The 23360-nt window shown below is 34.4% G+C and overlaps 2 protein-coding genes across 3 annotated transcripts in view; one reads left to right on the forward strand and one right to left on the reverse strand.

Annotated features, from left to right (window-relative positions):
- Positions 1-22712, reverse strand: part of LOC144977994 (synaptojanin-1-like) — a 54703-nt gene extending 31991 nt beyond the window's left edge. The window contains exons 1-10 of one of the 2 annotated variants that reach the window (XM_078923403.1): positions 22466-22712; positions 20725-20811; positions 19724-19866; positions 19364-19488; positions 16847-16910; positions 15805-15966; positions 12327-12410; positions 2947-3105; positions 2092-2343; positions 316-471 (exon numbers count right to left, since the gene is read on the reverse strand). In XM_078923403.1, the coding sequence (XP_078779529.1) occupies positions 316-471; positions 2092-2343; positions 2947-3105; positions 12327-12410; positions 15805-15966; positions 16847-16910; positions 19364-19488; positions 19724-19866; positions 20725-20811; positions 22466-22598 (1365 nt within the window). In that variant the 5' untranslated portion in view covers positions 22599-22712. The remainder of the gene's footprint in view (positions 1-315; positions 472-2091; positions 2344-2946; positions 3106-12326; positions 12411-15804; positions 15967-16846; positions 16911-19363; positions 19489-19723; positions 19867-20724; positions 20812-22465) is intronic. The other variant, XM_078923404.1, reaches the window with a different exon arrangement.
- A 228-nt stretch (positions 22713-22940) lies between these two features.
- LOC144977997 (uncharacterized) overlaps positions 22941-23360 on the forward strand; it is a 32038-nt gene continuing 31618 nt past the window's right edge. The window contains exon 1 of the mRNA XM_078923406.1: positions 22941-23054. The gene's annotated coding sequence lies outside the window, so the exon portion shown is untranslated. The remainder of the gene's footprint in view (positions 23055-23360) is intronic.

Genomic DNA, 23360 nt, shown 5'->3' on the forward strand with positions numbered 1-23360 from the left:
ATCGATTTTCGATATATCGATGTATAATTCCGTCGCATTGATAAATATCAATATTGCAACGTATCGATATCGAAAATGAGTCATATTGCCCACCACTAATCATTCATGAGCAACAAATAAAATATAATAATTAAAAATGCATTCATCATACACATATCTTAAGCTATGGAGCTTCCTATCAATTGGATTTGGATGTGATTTATACGTTTGGAGTCTTCAGTCATAAATTATAGCAACGATTGTAAATAGAAAACAGAATTATATTCTATCCATACTCTATGGGTTCGAGTAAATTAATCATAGGAGGATTCAAACCTTGGACCTTCCACCACCCAGGGCTCCAGTCCCTGTATAAATACGACTGATATGGTCTCCATTGTGTGTCCAGATCTGTTTGTAAACTTCTTGAAAACGCCCGACCATTTGTGGTTTGCTAGATAGGCCCAGGGCATCGAGCTGCTTGATCAGGATCTGTAGGGGTAAATAATAATAATAATATTAATAATAATAATAATAATAATAATAATAATAATAATAATATAATAATAATAATAATAATAATAATAATAATAATAATATAATCTTTATTGTCCAAATAAAAGGCAATTCATGTGAGGTAAACAATGCTCAAACAGTTTGGTTCATGTTATGAACATCAACACATTTACAAATACAGACACAGACATACACAAACATACACGCAAGCACATTGTTTCTACACATGTATACAAAAGAAATGAGCGTGCATGTATGCATACATACATACATACATACATACATACATACACATACATACATACATACATACATACATACATACATACATACATATATGCATACATACATACATACATAATAAAATCACTGTACATAGTACGGAGGCTTAGTTGTTTTGTTTTTCTTAGATTTGGAAAGTTAATGGCACTTGTAAACACTCCCAGGACATTTCATCATTGATAAGGCATGGGAGATTCTAAGGATTGATACAGATACTTATTACTTATATATGTCCTTTTGCCATGACACCATTGACAAGTCAAGGGAGATTCTAAGGATTGATACAGATACTTATTACTTATATATGTCCTTTTGCCATGACATCGTAAGATATTGTCGCCTTGGAATTCCATGGTTTGTTTGGTGTGGAAGGGACAAAAGTAATTGACTCAGGTGTAAAATGAGTAACTGGCCGTTAACAGCTTTATCTCTGTCCGAAAAAAGATGTTATATCGCCTAACAGGCGTCATGTCCTGTCCTAAAACTGTTATATATTGCTGTTGGCCTTGTAAAGTGCTTTGAACATGTTCAGTGAATATTGCGCTATATAAAAGCTCATTTATTATTATTATTTACTTGTCCTACGTGAGCTGTTTTTATCAACTTCGGATATGACGATAGTCTACCACAAAATACTTTCTGCCAAATCGAACAGACCCAGCTACTCAGTGGACAGGAGAAGGGGGTCAGAAAAAAAGTCTCAACTGCACCCAGGATTGATCTTGGTCCATTATCCTGTGAAGCAAGAGCTCTGCCAACTGAGCTTTGGAGACCCCCAGTCATGAAATATCTGGCTTACAATTAATTTACCAATTTACTTACTTACTTACTTATCCGCTTATCCAAACCAGCGACCACCTGAGCTCTAGCACTTAAGTCTTGTGCCATGATGTAAATTTACCAATTTACCTTCAGGATGACTTGATACACATCAAAGTGTTCCGATAATTGCTCTGATGCCTTAAATTTCCTTTCATACAATTCTTATTGAATCGCTTTCGGATCTGGGTCTCCCTCGGTGCATAGTTGAGTCCTTGAAAAAGGCAATTTACTCACATTCTCTCACTGTACTCAGGTGTAAACTGAGTATCTGGCCGTTAACAGCGTTGTCCATGTTGGAACAAATTGTAATATTGCCTAACGGGCATCATGTCATGATCTACATATTATGTGTTGCTGTTGGTCAGGGACCCTTTGTAAAGCGCTTTGAGCAGGATTAGTGGATATTGCGCTATATAAAAGCTCGTTTCTTTGTTGTTGTTTTTTTTTTCTTTTTTTTTTTTACTGATACTGCAAACAAGAACCAAAACCAACCTCCATCCCAATCATGTTTTGTGTTGCATTCGTCCTGTCCAAGCAATCCAGGCAATTTGTCCTTATTGTCCCCAGCTGTTGATGAGTGATGGAACTTCCAGACGTGAAGAAAAAGCCAAAGTTTTCCGTGTACTTGGATAGACGAATCTTCAACTTTTCCAGATTCTTCAGGTTGGTTCCTTTGATCTCACTGTGGTAATCAAAATGGATGAAAGGAACGTCTTGTCTGTGGGCCGAGGCATCGTGGTGGTTCTGGGTAAATTGTATGAAGATTACAATATTGATAACGATGATGATTATGATCATGATGGTGATAAATCTTTTTGTTTGTTGCTTTAGGTCTCTTCCAACACAATTGAGGTTATATGAGAGACCGCTGAAACAAAAAAACAAGCAATCTAACAAAAATAGTACAAATGTAAATCAAAATCATAACCTAAAGATATCATAAGCTAAATTATAAATAACCAAGAACAAACAGGCAGAAGATTTACAGAAAAAAAAATATCCCCTGTCAAAAATACAATCACAAACAAAGAAGCAGGATAGGCTAGTAAAGAGAAGAAGAAACGACATCACTATCGGATCGTACACCCATGCGAACATCATAGGTATATGATTCAAGGGTGATGCTCCCATCCAACCACCCGCCTGATGATGGTGATAAAGACGATTAATAAAGATAATAATACTACTACTAATACTACTACTACTAATAACAATAATAATGATGATGATTGTTAATAATAATAATAATAATAATAATAATAATAATAATAATAATAATAATAATAATAATAATAATAATAATAATAATAATAATAATAATAATTTGATTAATAATGATCAATTTACCTGGAATGCCTGACTCAACATCTTCTCTCCTTCTCGGCTACCCAGCAAGTTGACGATGACTTGCTCTCCGTATTGTTGACGTATTGTTCGCAGATGGCGGTCGTAAGAAGGTGCTGACATTTCGTATCCCCGGGACATGTGTACTTTGTGAGAACCAACCTACAACAACGTACATATGAGAGTAAGTGAAAGGAATACGTATTTGGGGGACATGTGTACTTTGTGAGAACCAACCTACAACAACATACATATGAGAGTAAGTGAAAGGAATACATATTTGGGGGACATGTGTACATTGTGAGAACCAACCTACAACAACATACATATGAGAGTAAGTGAAAGGAATACGTATTTGGGGGACACAATACTTTTCAATGTGTTCATTCTATTCGATTAAGCTATATTTTGATTTATATCATTTATTGTTGGAAAGAGAAAATCAAGAATCTATTGCCATAGATAAAATGACACTGAAATTCTCTTTGTTATTGTTTTTATCAAGCCAATTAGTTCTCTCTAAAACCTATTTATTTAGGTTTTATCAAGCCAATAAGTTCTCTCTAAAACCTATTTATTTAGGTTTTATCAAGCCAATTAGTTCTCTCTAAAACCTATTTATTTAGGTTTTATCAAGCCAATTAGTTCTCTCTAAAACCTATTTATTTAGGTTTTATCAAGCCAATTAGTTCTCTCTAAAACCTATTTATTTAGGTTTTATCAAGCATAAGTCTCTCAAACTATTATTAGGTTTTACCAGCATAGTTCTCTAAAACCTATTTATTTAGGTTTTATCAAGCCAATTAGTTCTCTCTAAAACCTTTTTATTTAGGTTTTATCAAGCCAATTAGTTCTCTCTAAAACCTATTTATTTAGGCATGTTTACATGGTGCTATGTCTACATTATTTATATATTTATACATTCAAATACCATGCTTTATTTTTATTTTTTATCAACCTGTGTTGGCTATGTGCAATCCTTCACAATCTATTTTCAAAATTCTAGTTACATTACAAATCCATTATTACAACTCTATTCTACTTTCATGTCCGATTTTTATAGCATTGCCTGTAACTGCTGTATATTTTATGAATATTTTATTTTATTATATTTGATGTTTATTTTGTTTTTAATTAGCTTCGTATTTTCACCAATTAGTTTATAACAGTGTTTAAATCTGTGCTAATATAACGATGAATGATGTGTAACATTATGATAATTTCCATTCAGGATCAATAAAGAATATCTTATCTTATCTTATGAATAGTTCTCACTTAATTGTCTCAATCAGACTATTAACGTTTAAGGTTACATATTGTTTCGTGTGTTGATACATTATATCAGGTTGGAGGAATGTTGTGAGTAATTTACCTAAGCATACAGCATTAATATGGCTTATCAAAATTGGATTTACGACAACATATGAAAGTGAGTTTTTAAAAATGAACACAACCTGTAAATGAAGGTTAAACAAAGCATAATTTATACAGAGGGTTGCATTTGCGATTCATCATAGAAATAAGACTGACTAGTGGCAGTAATGGATATTGTGAGAGCGCTATAACAAAAAGATGTCAAACAGAAGACTGGTACAGTAGGAAATCGAAATGCAGTTCCATTATGGTCTGCTGAACAAGGTAAATCTGCAGTAATATGCTATATAAATATTCCTAGTTAAATCATTTATCTAGTTATTGGCAGTAATGGATAGTGTGAGAGTGCTAGAACAAAAAGATGTCTAACAGAAGACTGGTACAGTATGAAATCAAATTGCAGTTCCATATGGTCTGCTGAACATGGAAAATCTGCAGAAATACGCCATATAAATATTCCTAGTTAAATCATTTATCTAGTTATTGGCAGTAATGGATAGTGTGAGAGTGCTAGAACAAAAAGATGTCTAACAGAAGACTGGTACAGTATGAAATCAAATTGCAGTTCCATATGGTCTGTTGAACATGGAAAATCTGCAGTAATACGCCATATAAATATTCCTAGTTAAATCATTTATCTAGTTATTGGCAGTAATGGATAGTGTGAGAGTGCTAGAACAAAAAGATGTCTAACAGAAGACTGGTACAGTATGAAATCAAATTGCAGTTCCATTATGGTCTGTTGAACATGGTAAATCTGCAGTAATACGCCATATAAATATTCCTAGTTAAATCATTTATCTAGTTATTGGCAGTAATGGATAGTGTGAGAGTGCTAGAACAAAAAGATGTCTAACAGAAGACTGGTACAGTATGAAATCAAATTGCAGTTCCATATGGTCTGCTGAACATGGTAAAATCTGCAGTAATACGCCATATAAATATTCCTAGTTAAATCATTTATCTAGTTATTGGCAGTAATGGATAGTGTGAGAGTGCTAGAACAAAAAGATGTCTAACAGAAGACTGGTACAGTATGAAATCAAATTGCAGTTCCATATGGTCTGCTGAACATGGAAAATCTGCAGTAATACGCCATGTAAATATTCCTAGTTAAATCATTTATCTAGTTATTGGCAGTAATGGATAGTGTGAGAGTGCTAGAACAAAAAGATGTCTAACAGAAGACTTGTACAGTATGAAATCAAAATGCAGTTCCATATGGTCTGCTGAACAAGGAAAATCTGCAGAAATACGCCATATAAATATTCCTAGTTAATCATTTATCTAGTTATTGGCAGTAATGGATAGTGTGAGAGTGCTAGAACAAAAAGATGTCTAACAGAAGACTTGTACAGTATGAAATCGAAATGCAGTTCCATATGGTCTGTTGAACATGGAAAATCTGCAGAATACGCTATATAATATTTCCTAGTTAAATCATTTATCTAGTTATTGGCAGTAATGGATAGTGTGAGAGTGCTAGAACAAAAAGATGTCTAACAGAAGACTGGTACAGTATGAAATCAAATTGCAGTTCCATATGGTCTGCTGAACATGGAAAATCTGCAGAAATACGCCATATAAATATTCCTAGTTAAATCATTTATCTAGTTATTGGCAGTAATGGATAGTGTGAGAGTGCTAGAACAAAAAGATGTCTAACAGAAGACTTGTACAGTATGAAATCGAAATGCAGTTCCATATGGTCTGTTGAACAAGGTAAATCTGCAGAAATACGCCATATAAATATTCCTAGTTAAAACATTTATCTAGTTATTGGCAGTAATGGATAGTGTGAGAGTGCTAGAACAAAAAGATGTCTAACAGAAGACTGGTACAGTATGAAATCAAATTGCAGTTCCATATGGTCTGCTGAACAAGGAAAATCTGCAGAAATACGCTATATAAATATTCCTAGTTAAATCATTTATCTAGTTATTGGCAGTAATGGATAGTGTGAGAGTGCTAGAACAAAAAGATGTCTAACAGAAGACTTGTACAGTATGAAATCAAATGCAGTTCCATATGGTCTGCTGAACAAGGAAAATCTGGAGAAATACGCTATATAAATATTCCTAGTTAAATCATTTATCTAGTTATTGGCAGTAATGGATAGTGTGAGAGTGCTAGAACAAAAAGATGTCTAACAGAAGACTGGTACAGTATGAAATCAAATTGCAGTTCCATTATGGTCTGTTGAACATGGTAAATCTGCAGTAATACGCATATAAATATTCCTAGTTAAATCATTTATCTAGTTATTGGCAGTAATGGATAGTGTGAGAGTGCTAGAACAAAAAGATGTCTAACAGAAGACTGGTACAGTATGAAATCAAAATTGCAGTTCCATATGGTCTGCTGAACATGGTAAATCTGCAGTAAATACGCATATAAATATTCCTAGTTAAATCATTTATCTAGTTATTGGCAGTAATGGATAGTGTGAGAGTGCTAGAACAAAAAGATGTCTAACAGAAGACTGGTACAGTATGAAATCAAATTGCAGTTCCATATGGTCTGCTGAACAGGAAAATCTGCAGAATACGCTATATAAATATTCCTAGTTAATCATTTATCTAGTTATTGGCAGTAATGGATAGTGTGAGAGTGCTAGAACAAAAAGATGTCTAACAGAAGACTGGTACAGTATAAATCAAATTGCAGTTCCATATGGTCTGCTGAACATGGTAAATCTGCAGAAATACGCCATATAAATATTCTAGTTAAATCATTTATCTAGTTATTGGCAGTAATGGATAGTGTGAGAGTGCTAGAACAAAAAGATGTCTAACAGAAGACTGGTACAGTATGAAATCAAAATGCAGTTCATATGGTCTGCTGAACATGGAAAATCTGCAGAATACGCTATATAAATATTCTAGTTAAATCATTTATCTAGTTATTGCAGTAATGGATAGTGTGAGGTGCTAGAACAAAAGAGTCTAACAGAAGACTGGTACGTATGAAATCAATGCAGTTCCATATGTCTGCTGAACAGGAAAATTGCAGAAATACGCATATAATATTCCTAGTTAATCTTTATCTAGTTATTGGCAGTAATGGTGTGTGAGAGTGCTAGACAAAAAGATGTCTAACAGAAGATGTACAGTATGAAATCAAATGCAGTTCCATATGGTCTGTGAACTGAAATCTGCAGAAATACGCTATATAAATATCTAGTTAATCATTTATTAGTTATTGGCAGTAATGGATGTGTGAGAGTGCTGAACAAAAGATGTCTAACAGAAGATGGTACAGTATGAATCAAATGCAGTTCCATAGGTCTGCTGAACATGAAAATCTGCAGAAATACGCATATAATATTCCTAGTTAAATCATTTATCTAGTTATTGGCAGTAATGGATAGTGTGAGAGTGCTAGAACAAAAGATGTCTACAGAAGACTGGTACAGTATGAAATCAAAATGCAGTTCCATATGGTCTGTGAACATGGAAAATCTGCAGAAACGCAATAAATATTCCTAGTTATCATTTATTAGTTATTGCAGTAATGGTAGTGTGGGTGCTAGAACAAAAGATGTCTAACAGAGATTGTACAGTATGAATCAATGCAGTTCCTATGGTCTGCTGAACAGGAAAATCTGCAGAATACGCATATAAATATCCTAGTTAATCATTATTAGTTATTGGCAGTAATGGATAGTGTGAGAGTGCTGAACAAAAGATGTCTAACAGAAGATGTACAGTATGAAATCAAATGCAGTTCATATGGTCTGTGAACAGGAAATCTGCAGAATCGTATATAAATATTCTAGTTATCATTTATCTAGTTATTGGCAGTAATGGATAGTGTGAGAGTGCTGAACAAAAGATGTCTACAGAAGACGGTACAGTATGAAATCAAATGCAGTTCCATATGGTCTGTGACATGGAAATCTGCAGAAATACGCTATATAAATTCTAGTTATCATTTATCTAGTTATTGGCAGTAATGGATAGTGTGAGAGTGCTAGAACAAAGAGTCTAACAGAAGACTGTACAGTATGAATCAAATGCAGTTCCATATGGTCTGCTGAACAGGAAATCTGCAGAATACGCATAAATATTCCTAGTTAAATCATTTATCTAGTTATTGGCAGTAATGGATAGTGTGAGAGTGCTAGAACAAAAAGATGTCTAACAGAAGACTTGTACAGTATGAAATCAAATGCAGTTCCATATGGTCTGTGAACAGGAAAATCTGCAGAAATACGCATATAAATATTCCTAGTTAAATCATTTATCTAGTTATTGGCAGTAATGGATATTGTGAGAGTGCTAGAACAAAAAGATGTCTAACAGAAGACTGTACAGTATGAAATCAAAATGCAGTTCCATATGGTCTGCTGAACATGGAAAATCTGCAGAAATACGCTATATAAATATTCCTAGTTAAATCATTTATCTAGTTATTGGCAGTAATGGATAGTGTGAGAGTGCTAGAACAAAAAGATGTCTAACAGAAGACTGGTACAGTATGAAATCAAATGCAGTTCCATATGGTCTGCTGAACATGGAAAATCTGCAGAAATACGCTATATAAATATTCCTAGTTAAATCATTTATCTAGTTATTGGCAGTAATGGATAGTGTGAAGTGCTAGAACAAAAAGATGTCTAACAGAAGACTGGTACAGTATGAAATCAAATGCAGTTCCATATGGTCTGCTGAACATGGAAATCTGCAGAATACGCATATAAATATTCCTAGTTAAATCATTTATTAGTTATTGGCAGTAAGGATAGTGTGAGAGTGCTAGAACAAAAAGATGTCTAACAGAAGACTGTACAGTATGAAATCAAATGCAGTTCCATATGGTCTGTGAACATGGAAATCTGCAGAATACGCTATATAAATATTCTAGTTAATCATTTATCTAGTTATTGGCAGTAATGGATAGTGTGAGAGTGCTAGAACAAAAAGATGTCTAACAGAAGACTGGTACAGTATGAAATCAAAATGCAGTTCCATATGGTCTGTGAACATGGAAAATCTGCAGAAATACGCTATATAAATATTCTAGTTAAATCATTTATCTAGTTATTGGCAGTAATGGATAGTGTGAGAGTGCTAGAACAAAAAGATGTCTAACAGAAGACTGGTACAGTATGAAATCAAATGCAGTTCCATATGGTCTGTGAACATGGAAAATCTGCAGAAATACGCATATAAATATTCCTAGTTAATTCATTTGTTATTGGCAGTAATGGATGTGTGAGAGTGTAGAACAAAAAGTGTCTAACAGAAGACTGGTACAGTATGAAATCAATGCAGTTCATATGGTCTGTGACATGGAAATCTGCAGAAATAGCTATATAAATATTCCTAGTTAAATCATTTATCTAGTTATTGGCAGTAATGGATAGTGTGAGAGTGCTAGAACAAAAAGATGTCTAACAGAAGACTGGTACAGTATGAAATCAAAATGCAGTTCCATATGGTCTGCTGAACATGGAAAATCTGCAGAAAATACGCTATATAAATATTCCTAGTTAAATCATTTATCTAGTTATTGGCAGTAATGGATAGTGTGAGAGTGCTAGAACAAAAAGATGTCTAACAGAAGACTGTACAGTATGAAATCAAATGCAGTTCCATATGGTCTGCTGAACATGGAAAATCTGCAGAAATACGCTATATAAATATTCCTAGTTAAATCATTTATCTAGTTATTGGCAGTAATGGATAGTGTGAGAGTGCTAGAACAAAAAGATGTCTAACAGAAGACTGGTACAGTATGAAATCAAAATGCAGTTCCATATGGTCTGCTGAACATGGAAAATCTGCAGAAATACGCTATATAAATATTCCTAGTTAAATCATTTATCTAGTTATTGGCAGTAATGGATAGTGTGAGAGTGCTAGAACAAAAAGATGTCTAACAGAAGACTGGTACAGTATGAAATCGAAATGCAGTTCCATATGGTCTGTTGAACATGGAAAATCTGCAGAAATACGCTATATAAATATTCCTAGTTAAATCATTTATCTAGTTATTGGCAGTAATGGATAGTGTGAGAGTGCTAGAACAAAAAGATGTCTAACAGAAGACTGGTACAGTATGAAATCAAAATGCAGTTCCATATGGTCTGCTGAACATGGAAAATCTGCAGAAATACGCTATATAAATATTCCTAGTTAAATCATTTATCTAGTTATTGGCAGTAATGGATAGTGTGAGAGTGCTAGAACAAAAAGATGTCTAACAGAAGACTGGTACAGTATGAAATCAAAATGCAGTTCCATATGGTCTGTTGAACATGGAAAATCTGCAGAAATACGCCATATAAATATTCCTAGTTATTCATTTATCTAGTTATTGGCAGTAATGGATAGTGTGAGAGTGCTAGAACAAAAAGATGTCTAACAGAAGACTTGTACAGTATGAAATCAAAATGCAGTTCCATATGGTCTGCTGAACATGGAAAATCTGCAGAAATACGCTATATAAATATTCCTAGTTAAATCATTTATCTAGTTATTGGCAGTAATGGATAGTGTGAGAGTGCTAGAACAAAAAGATGTCTAACAGAAGAATGGTACAGTATGAAATCGAAATGCAGTTCCATATGGTCTGCTGAACATGGAAAATCTGCAGAAATACGCTATATAAATATTCCTAGTTAAATCATTTATCTAGTTATTGGCAGTAATGGATAGTGTGAGAGTGCTAGAACAAAAAGATGTCTAACAGAAGACTTGTACAGTATGAAATCAAATTGCAGTTCCATATGGTCTGTTGAACATGGTAAATCTGCAGTAATACGCATATAAATATTCCTAGTTAAATCATTTATCTAGTTATTGGCAGTAATGGATAGTGTGAGAGTGCTAGAACAAAAAGATGTCTAACAGAAGACTGGTACAGTATGAAATCAAATTGCAGTTCCATATGGTCTGCTGAACATGGAAAATCTGCAGAAATACGCATATAAATATTCCTAGTTAAATCATTTATCTAGTTTTGGCAGTAATGGATAGTGTGAGAGTGCTAGAACAAAAAGATGTCTAACAGAAGACTGGTACAGTATGAAATCAAAATGCAGTTCCATATGGTCTGTTGAACAAGGAAAATCTGCAGAAATACGCTATATAAATATTCCTAGTTAAATCATTTATCTAGTTATTGGCAGTAATGGATAGTGTGAGAGTGCTAGAACAAAAAGATGTCTAACAGAAGACTGGTACAGTATGAAATCAAAATGCAGTTCCATATGGTCTGTTGAACAAGGAAAATCTGCAGAAATACGCTATAAATAATTATTACTAGTTAAATCATTTAAAATCTAGTTTATTGGCAATAATGGATAGTGTGAGAGTGCTAGAAACGCCATATAAATATTCCTAGTTAAATCATTTATCTAGTTATTGGCAGTAATGGATAGTGTGAGAGTGCTAGAAAGCCATTAAATATTCCTAGTTAAATCATTATCTAGTTATTGGCATAATGGATAGTGTGAAGTGCTAGAAAACGCCATATAAATATTCCTAGTTAAATCATTTATCTAGTTATTGGCAGTAATGGATAGTGTGAGAGTGCTAGAAACGCCATATAAATATTCCTAGTTAAATCATTTTTCTATTTTTACCATTAATAAACTGAAGCCTTGATATAGCGCAATATCCACTGTACATGCTCAAAGCGCTTTACAAAAGGTCCCGACCCACTGCACCACGTAACATGTAGAATGAGACATGAAGCTTTTTACGACGATACTACAATTTTTTTTATGACATAAAAAACGCTGTTAACGACCAGGTACTCGTCTTACACCAGAGTACGGTGAGAGAATGTGAGTAAGATACCTTTTCCAAGGACTCAACTATGTGCCGAGCGAGGCTCCAACCCAGGACCTTACGATCCAAAAACGAGTGTCATACCACTAGACCACATAGCCTAATTCAATTCTAATAACAATTTGAGGCGGTTGATTCTATTTTTTTTTTTTTTTTAAATAAATAAATAAATGATATAAAATAGTTCTAATTGTATAGAAAACACTCTACCTGGATTCCTGGTTGCTCCCAAAATAACGGGACAGAACCCCTGGTTTGGACGAAGGAAGCTATTTCTTTGTCCAGAAAGATAACCTGTTATTGACAAAGAGTAGGAAGGATGATAAGAAATAAATTTTAGTGGGATGCAATGTATTTCTTTATTATTATTATTATTATTATTATTATTATTATTATTATTATTATTATTATATTATTATTATTATTATATAATAATATAATAATATTATTATTATAATAATAGTAGTAGTAGTAGTAGTAGTAGTAGTAGTAGTAGTAGTAGTAGTAGTAGTAGTAGTAGTAGTAGTAGTAGTAGTAGTAGCAGCAGCAGCAGCAGCAGAGGTGGTGGTTGAAGTCGCAGTATAATTGTTTTTGTTATCCGCACCATTTCATTGGGGTCCCGATAGCTCAGTTGGTAGAGCACTCGCTTCACACGCAAAGGGTCCAGGATTGATCCCAGGTGCAGTCAATATTTTTTTTCCGGACCTCCCTGACCATCCACTAGTAATTGGGTAGCTGGTTCTATCAGAGCTAGCAGAAAGTACTTTGCGATAGACTAGTGTCCTATCCAAAGGATAGCAAGCAATTGCTGTTGCCCGTTTAACGCTATGGAAACTGGGATAAACTCCTTCTTCATGGGCCTGATGGTTCTGAAGACTTTTTTTATTTACCATTTCAGACCAGCCTATTTGATTTTTATAAAATTTGTAATTTTCAAAGGAGGAAAACAGCTTAATGTAAGAAAGACTAATTTGACATCTTTTCAGAAAATATTTACTTAATTGAATTTTAAATGTACTGTATGTAACTTTTGTATTGATGATGTTTTTGATGCCCATCTTATGCTCTTAATTGTTTTGATATTTTGGTTATTATTAGCAATATTATTGTTACCTGGGTAAACAATGTGCACTTTTTTTTATTTTTTAAAAAGCGCTTTGGGGTTTGGACAAAAGGCGCTATAGAAATATGCTTATTACTATTATCACTAGGTTTAGATAATGCCATACAGTTTTTTAAGGCTGTGTTGTGTACCAAACTTTTTTAGTCAAAATGTGTGATTGAATTCAACATATTTATGTAGATCTGTATATGGCCCTAAAAAATTCGTCCTTCTATTCTTTACATTACGATGAGTTGTGCCCCTTAGACTGGTGTAAACACTCTCTAGGTACAACTTCAATCAAACACACGTGTGTGTCATCATTGTGTACAACAAAACACACTTGTGTGTCATCATTGTGTACAACAAAACACAATTGTGTGTCATCATTGTGTACAACAAAACACACGTGTGTGTCATCATTGTGTACAACAAAACACACGTGTGTGTCATCATTGTGTACAACAAAACACACTTGTGTGTCATCATTGTGTACAACAAAACACACTTGTGTGTCATCATTGTGTACAACAAAACACACGTGTGTGTCATCATTGTGTACAACAAAACACACGTGTGTGTCATCATTGTGTACAACAAAACACACGTGTGTGTCATCATTGTGTACAACAAAACACACTTGTGTGTCATCATTGTGTACAACAAAACACACGTGTGTGTCATCATTGTGTACAACAAAACACACGTGTATGTCATCATTGTGTACAACAAAACACACTTGTGTGTCATCATTGTGTACAACAAAACACACGTGTGTGTCATCATTGTGTACAACAAAACACACTTGTGTGTCATCATTGTGTACAACAAAACACACGTTGTGTGTCATCATTGTGTACAACAAAACACACGTGTGTGTCATCATTGTGTACAACAAAACACACTTGTGTGTCATCATTGTGTACAACAAAACACACTTGTGTGTCATCATTGTGTACAACAAAACACACTTGTGTGTCATCATTGTGTACAACAAAACACACTTGTGTGTCATCATTGTGTACAACAAAACACACTTGTGTGTCATCATTGTGTACCACAAAACACACTTGTGTGTCATCATTGTGTACAACAAAACACACCTCCAACATACATCTATTACACTTCAAGAGTTCACAAGGATTTGAACCAAATAAGTTCACCTAAAAGCAAGTTTTGTGGTGTCAACCTCTTAACAGAGACACTTGACCTTTGCCCTTTGATCTTAACACACTGAGCTTGAGCAGATTTTAGATATATTATTATAAATGTAAAAATTGAGTAAGAGGTAAGAATGCATGAAACAAGAAAAAAAGGTATGTGATACAGCGTTAGAAAAAGTCGATGGAAAAACCTAACGAGTTGGAGTTTATCTCAATGTCTATCTCAACTCTATAAATCAGTAAAAATGACCATTTGGGTAAACATTGTTATAATAAAAAACAGAGAATCTGAGGTTTTATTATCAAAGCAGTTTTTTTTTTTTCGAAGGGAGGGGGGAATATTTTCTTTATATCTTTTCCACCATTCCTATATGATGCTGCATTACTTAAATATCGTTTCCAATTGTATTTATAAAACTAACCTATGATGAAAAACAAATCCCTTCAAATTCAGGACAGCAGAAAACAATTTCCATTTGCCATGTAGACTGGTTGTTTTTTTTGTTTTTTCTCCCCCCCCCCCCCCCCCACTCCCTCCTCCTTCCACCACCCAGTATTTATGAATTCAAAAGGGTTAATTTTTTATGTTATTTAAATTAAAATAAAAAATTATTTTACACCTAAAGCCCATTTGCCCTGATAGTAAAGAAAGGAGGTTGCTTCAAATAAAAAATGGGTTTAAATTTTTATTCCCCGATTGGTAAAGAAAGACAAAGGGGGACAACTTCAATTATTTATTTTAAAATGGGTGTCGATCTTTGTTGTTTGTTTTATTTTTAAGGATTTGACGGCGATGGCAACACATTGAAGGCATTTTAGCACCAGTAAAATGGTACAAATAGGGAAGAGATGTATATTCCAAAAGTATACCATCAACGTTCAGTTTGAGATCACATTAAAGACTCATCCATACACAAGGATCTGACTAAGATTGAACACACACAGATGCTCACATAATACATTCAAAACAACAAATATAACAATACATAACAGAGATATTATTTACAACAAAAACAAATATCATCTACCAAATTTATTACTATACATTTGACTGTTTCCCTCTCAGCTAAAGACACCAGAAAGGGCCAGGACAAAACCAAGCAATCCCATTCTAAGACAAAGACAGAAAGCAACTTGGAAAACAGATATAAAAGGGGATAGAAGACACAGCAAGTGACCGCCTGCCCACTATGGGAGGTCTGAAACCCCACCCAGGGTGTAGATCTTTGCCCCGATGCTGAATAAGACACAAGGGAACTGTTTCAAATGAAGAATGGGTGTAAATCTTAGAAAAGAAATAACCTCGATACACTTGACACCTTATACTTGTGGTACAAGTGCTCTACCAACTGAGCTATGGAGACTCTTAAAAATCATAATGGTGGAGAATAAAGGAATGTTTTAAAAAAGGTGCTTAATTTACCTGCTCTGTCTCTACAAAATTGGCAACATTTCCATCGTCATTACAGCCTCTAACATTGAATCTGGTTCCTGCTCGTTCACAGCTGAGTCTTGAGATGAGACAGGCCTTAGCCTGACGGTGACCAGCGTAAACAGTGCGGATCTCAACACCACCACACATGGCCTGAATTCACAGAAGAAAAATTAAATGGATGCAAAAAAGTGAAAAAAAACAAACAATCTCTAAGGCTTAAGTGCAGCTTTATGATATGACACTTGCTTTCAGATTGGAAGGTCCGGGTTTCGACCTTGGTCGGTGCTGAAAAATCGGCCTTCAGCCTGATGTTTTGGCCTTAATGGAAGAAGAAGAAGAGAGCACTTTGCAAGGGGTGCCAAGCCAACAAGAACAATGAACCCATTGGTATGAAGGTTAGTGTCATCCCAAAAAGAATACAAAGCTGCACATGTATGCAAATTGCCTTACCTATTTGTTCATTGATCACTCTCAATGTCACTTGTCTTTGTTAAGCGCATTGAGAATAATGTAATATTAGTAATATATTGAAAATGTACTAGACAAATGTAATTTATTATTATTATTATTATTATTATCATTATTATTATTTTATTATTATTATTATTATATTATTATTATTATTATTATTATTATTATTATATCATTATATTATTATTATTATTATTATTATTATTATTATTATCATTATTATTATTTATTATTATTAATTATTATTATTATTATTATTATTATTATTATTATTATTATTATTATTATATTATTATTATTATTATTATTATATATTATTATTATTATATTATTATTATTATTATTATTATATTATTATTTTATTATTATTATTATTTATTATTATATTATTATTATATCATTATTATTATCATAATTATCATCATCATCTTCATTACTATTATAATTATTAAGAGACACAGTCTTAAATTGGCTCGCGATGTAATGACTTCGTTAGAATAACCTACAGTCATATATACATTGTACAACAAGAGCTGGTAATGATAAGAATAGAAATTACCTTCAGAAGCCATTTAGAGCAATCAATACCATAGCGCTGAAAATGGACATGTAGCATTCGATTCCTGTTGAGACAAAAAGGACATCACTGTCATTTAGACAAGTACAACACATTATTTTTTTTTTCTCACTTCCTTCATCACCATCTTGTTACTGTCATCATCGCCATCATTTTTACTATCATCATCAGTATCATCATCATCACAACCATTGTTGCCATCTTATAATTATCACCATCATCAATATCGTTATCGTAAGAATCTTTTGTTTTTGTTTTTAAGGGTTTTACGGCGCTTGCAACACATTAAGGTCATATCAGCGCCAATGAAAAGGGAGAAAATGGGAAAGTAAAAAGTTCTAGAATTACAATTAAAGCATCCAAGAAAAATGAAGACAAAGGGGGAACTGGTTCAAATCGGAAACAGATGTAGATTCCAAAAGCACACCATCAAAGTACTTAGTTAGAGATCACCTAAAAGTCTCATCCAGACACAAGCACAGGTCACCACTAAGAGGAATACACTCAAATGTTTACAAATCATATATAATATGTGTATAAAACATAATACGGTGCATAACAGAGAGATGATTTACAAGGAAAAAAATATCATCCCCCAAAGCTAACTAGACATTAGACTGTCTCCCTCTCAGCCAGGATATCTGGCCAGGGCCAAGACAAAACCAAGTAATCTCATTCCAAGACAAAGACAGAAAGCCAGTTGGAAAACGGATATAGGGGGATAGAAGACACAGTATGTACCTCCCTGCCCACTATGGGAGGTATCGTAAGTATCATCATATGTAGTAACTAAATTATATCATTATTATCACCAATCCCATTATAATTTGCTTTTTCAAGTTTGATGTAAATTCTGATCAGAGAGATGAATGGTGTATCATGATCACTGATGTCTGGCACAGACTTGGTACTTGAAGAAGAAGAAGAATGTAAATTCTGTGTTACTTTATGACTGTGAGGCCTGGACGATAAATGCGGAACTAGAAAGGTGAATCGATGCATTTGAGAACAATAGACCTGTAAATGAGCTCTATCAAAATTGACTGAAACTGAAACTCTTCTTCGTAATTCGTCGTAGCGGTAAAATCCAAAGAATCAAAATGAAAGGTAAACAGCAAGCTCACTAGAGCAAAGCAATGGCAGAAAACTAATTTGTGCGGGAATTAATTAGGCTAATTACCATTGTTCCTTATAATTAGGTATCCAATCAGTGAAGAAACTTAGAAACGGTCAACCAGTTTGTTTACAACATGAGGCAATCGAAATGTGCTTGTAGCAATCATATAACTTTCGATTTGAAGGTGTCTACATAACGAACTTCCGGTGTTTGAATTTTTTTTATCATAGTTTTCCTGTCCTTCTAGTAAATGTGGTCAATTTTGGCTTAGACGAAACAGTGAAATTTATCGCTCGGCGGCTCAGTTAAAATTGGCTAAGACAGGTTTGGAAAGTGAAAAAATAATTTCACGAAGGCTGTGTGAAAATACACTGGGGTGTGTTCAGACATGGCAATTCAAAAAGCATTGCTTAGCCTTGGCAATTTATATATCCATCGTTAATATAAACGGCCCATGAGCTATGCGTAGCGCTGTGGAACATTCCTAATTAACTTTGCAGTCATTCGACTACGATTCATGAATTCTTTCTTCCCTTTTTTAAAATATTTGAATTTGACGAATTGACTGATTTCAGTTAATTGACTGAGAATTTACAGGTCTAGAACAAGAGTTTGAAAAAAGTGGGTCGCATCAAACTGACTACGGACAGGCCACGGCAGAACTGCTGCAAACATGCATCGGTGGGGTCTGAGGGAGTCAGGCAGCTGTCACCATTGTCAAGGATACCAGATAAAGATAAAGATTACGACAGGCAAAATTGATGTTATATATGTTGTTTGTTTGGCATTTCGCAATACAATCTGAAACGTCTTCAGATTGTCCAAAACAGCGCTGCCAGACTAGTATTAATGAAGCGATTCTGCCAGACCTCTGCTTCATGACTTGCATTGGCTGCCTGTTGGGAAAAGGATTAAATTCAAAGCTTGTGTTTTAGTGTATCGTTGTCTTGAAGGTACTGCCCCTTCCTACCTTTCGGAACTAATTGAAAGATATTCAAAACCCTGCCCCTTACGTTCGGCCAGTGATTCCACAAAACTAGTTGTCCCTCGAATTCAGAAAAATGCTGGAATGAGATCCTTTTCTCATTTCGGACCCTCTATTTGGAACGCCTTACCGCAGAGCATTCATGAAAAAGAATCTTTGTCTATTTTTAAACGTTTGCTTAAAACATATCTGTTTTGATTTTAGTAGATGGTATGAGAAGCAAGATAGGTTTGGTTTGTGTTGTGTGTTGTGTTGTGTGTGTGTGTGCATGTGTGTGTGCTTGTGTGTGTAAATGATTATGTTTCAGCCAAAGTAATTTGTAATTTAAGCGCTTAGAGTCTGGTGTCTCGGAGTTATAGCGCTATATAAGTTTTCAGCATTATTGTTATTTATTTACCAGAAAAACCGATTGTCAGTGTCATGGTCCTGCAGTTTCCTCTGAGCACAAAGACTCAAATCCCACGGTTCTTCACTTTCAGCCCAGGTGAAGTAGAATGTACCAGAACCCAACAATTTCTTCACCTATAAAAGAAAAAAAGCAAACAAACTACATTATAGGTGATGGGATGTACCTAATTTACTCACCTGCACAATAACTGAAGTCAAACTAATACTAAGCTGCTAGAAGCTATGGACTATCAAAAGTAATAAACAAAAATGAATATTTTTTTTTTAATTTAAAAATAAGGAGTTATTTTTCAATCACCCTGTATATGAAACAAGGAAGGAATTAAAACTAAACGTGAAAGCCACTCACCTCTGACACTCGGTCCTCATCATTTGGGACGTTTCTCAGGGAATGAAAGTGAACGCCTGTGATTCTAAACACTTCCGAGTCACCAATTTTTCCAACAGATAGACAACTGGTTACCATCACCAAAATCTTAATGTTTTCATTTCCTGAAATATATAGAAGCCAACTGAGGTAATGTTGTTATATCATAAAGATCGTGCGGCTATATGGTCTAGTGGTATGACACTCGCTTTTGGATCGGAAGGTCCTGGGTTCGAGCCTCGTGCTCGGCGCATAGATGAGTCCTTGAAAAAGACTCTTTACTCACATTCTCTCACCACAATCAGGTGTAAAATGAGTACCTGGTCGTTAACAGCGTTGTCTTTGTCCAAAAAATTGTAATATCGCCTAACAGGCGTTATGTCCCATCCTACATGTTAAATGTTGCTGTTGAACTGGGACCCCTTGTAAAGCGCTTTGAGCACGTTTAGTATAACAATAACGAAAAAAAAAAAAAGGACAAATTTACCATGATGATAATACAATGATATTCTTACCATGAACAACAAAACAATATATAAATAAAAAAGATAGTAAAAAATTTGATAATGAAATCATAACTAAATGCGACAATAAATATAAAATAGCAGATCCTACAATCTACAAAACAGATGAAAAAGCCAGTTGCCTTCATCGCTACTAGACACAATCCGTTGATAGCACACATACATTTGATACCCTCCATCTTGTTTCTCTTAAAGTTAAATATAAAGGCAACCAAATTTTAAAGTCTCGAGGTGTTGACTTTAATCAGACTCCACCATCATTTACGTTGTTGATGCAAACTTAACCGATAACAATTATTTTGACATTTAAAATTTCCTTTTCAAAACTTCTACACTTAAAAAAAAAAGTAAATTGACAAAAAGTAGAATTTTTCAATCTGCCACATTCACATCAGAAGGATAACCAGTCAAAATGTTAGCATCGATTTAAATAGTCACCAAATGACAGCCAATACAAACCTGCATTGATATTCATCACACCCAGACAACCGTATGCATCAATCACTTTAGTGTACTGCTTTCGCAGAAGGTCTACCTCACCTGTAGCTGATGTAAAAAAGAAACAAAAGTAATGATTTATAACATTGCACATTTATTATTTGATTCAACCATACTCAATGAGCTTAACAATGCTTCAGCTTAATTCCAACGTCATGGCCTATCATTATAGATAATTGTAGACCAGCTAGGAGCGACAAGTTTTCAAGGAAGCAATGGCTGCATGAAGCAACATAGCATCATTTTTTGAGATAACCTTCTTCAGTTCAAACTGCTACAGCAGATGTCTGGAAAAAGACACCAATATTCAAGTACTTTCCCCCCCCCCCCTCCCCCCATTTTTGGTCGCACTGCTATGATGACAACTATCTATAATGACATTTTTATCTAGTCCCGACAATGTTGCTATATAGAGAACTTGCATTGTCTATCCCAATGAAATATTCATAATATTAAATGTGGTGCTTGAATTTCCATGAAAAATTATCATTATTATCATTATCAACATTGAAAAAGGAAATCTTCCACTTCATATTAACATGAAACCAGAATTCATCAGAACACTGATTCCTGTCTATGATGACAGATCACTGTGAATCACTGAAACTTTTTAAAAATCCAGGAATTCCCCAAATCTGCAGAAAATTGAGAGCCTTGCAAATAGATGGGTATTAGATTTTTGTATCGACTGTGCACCTGGTATCATACTTTATTCATACATTAATTAATATTGAAAATATGCACGACCATATATATATATAGTGCATGCCACAGGTTTTTTATTATTATGCTTAACTGGCTTATCAATGCTCTTCATTCATTCCCGTGAGATTATGTGGTCTAGTGGTATGACTATGACACTCGCTTTTGGATTGGAAGGTCCTGGGTTCAAGTCTCGCTCGGCGCATAGTTGAGTCCTTGGAAAAGGCTCTTTACTCACATTCTCTCACCGTACTCAGGTGTAAAATGAGTACCCAGCCATTCGCCTAACAGGCGTCATGTCCCATCCTAAATGTTAAGTGTTGCTGTTGGACAGGGAGCCCTTGTCAAGCACTTTGGGCATGTTAAGTGGATTTGTGCTATAGAAAAAAAAGCTAAAAAAAAACCCCCCTCATTCCCCCAGCAGGATATATGGATATGGATTTCATACAGTTCCAGTCGCCTGTCACAGGTGCATAATTTGACTAACACTCTTCTATTATAATATCTGTCACTGGCTAGAGCCAGGTACTCATTCAAATCTGAGTCGAGTGGGATGATGTATAGTAAGTGCCTGCCTAACCCAAGGAAATACTTCAGGACCAGAATTTTCCAAGATCACTGTCACCCACACAACAACCACTTCCCATCGCTTTGGGATAAATAAGACGAGATACACACATCTGAGCCAACGAGCTTTATTTATTACCGGTCAATGAACAAAGTAATCGCGAACATGGATACAAAAAAAAATGTATATGTATTAGTATTATGATTAATTAGTGATGTACGGTGACGTCTACAGTACAGTAAATGTGTAAAGTTGCTGAGATTGAGTGATTGAGATATGAAAATATATCTTAACGTTCTATGCTCTTAATAATTTAGATATTCGTTTTATATTTAGAGTCCGTTGGTTACAAATTCAAATGAAGAAAGAGTAAGAAGAGAGCGAATAATTCTTAAAATTATAATTAAATTAATCATCATCACTTTGACTTACTGAGATGAACAACCGCTCCCGACTCAAACATCAACGCCTCACTAATTCCTTTATTTTCCATCAAGGCGCTATAAACTGTTTCCCTATCAGGCGGAATTTTCTGAAAAATCCGGTAACTTTTCCCCATCGCCATCTCCTTATTTGATATTTTAATTCCCAACAACCGATAACGCCTACTTATGAACCCCCAGGTTTCCTGCTATTTTGTCAATAAATTTGTTGCCGGAAGTGATAAAAAGACGAAGTCAACAATCAGTCGGAATTTCGAAATGGTGCAGATTGAGAAACTAGCCCGTTTACGAACTAAAGTATAGACTGTCAATTAATGTTGCTAATCTTCCATTCACAATATCTTTGTCATTGTTCTTGATTATATATATACAATTATTGATTCAATATCAAATCGAGTAGCTAATAGTAATAGCAGGGTGTGAGTAAAAGACTATAATGAAAAGCAGTTTAATTTAATATCTTTTTATTGGCCGAAGTGATAAGACGAAATTTTTTTTCTATGCAAAATATATATTTTACTGCTGTAATCAAACAGCGGTGATTTTTAAATCTTGCAGTCAAGCTACGAGGAACAAACGTAAGAATCTCATAGTTTTGTATTTTTTAACTCTCAAACGTTCCATTATTTTAAAGCTAGAGTGAAAAATGACTGGGTAGTGCTATTTAAAATGTCCATTAACCCATTCTACTGGCCCACAACCATGTAAAGTTATATATCATTGTACTTGCCAATGATCATACTATCACAGTCACAGTCACAGTGACATGTCTATACCACAATTGAAACCCTCTCCGAGACATAAATCAGATTTATGTGCTGGGGTAGGGTCTCAAAACATTATCACAAAAACAACACATTTCTCAATCACTAAGAGGGAAAAAA

The sequence above is a fragment of the Berghia stephanieae genome, chromosome 8 (genome assembly GCF_034508935.2).
Source record: "Berghia stephanieae isolate SIO BIC M18660-M18661 chromosome 8, UCSD_Bste_1.3, whole genome shotgun sequence".
In the NCBI taxonomy this organism is placed as follows: Eukaryota; Metazoa; Mollusca; class Gastropoda; order Nudibranchia; family Aeolidiidae; genus Berghia; species Berghia stephanieae.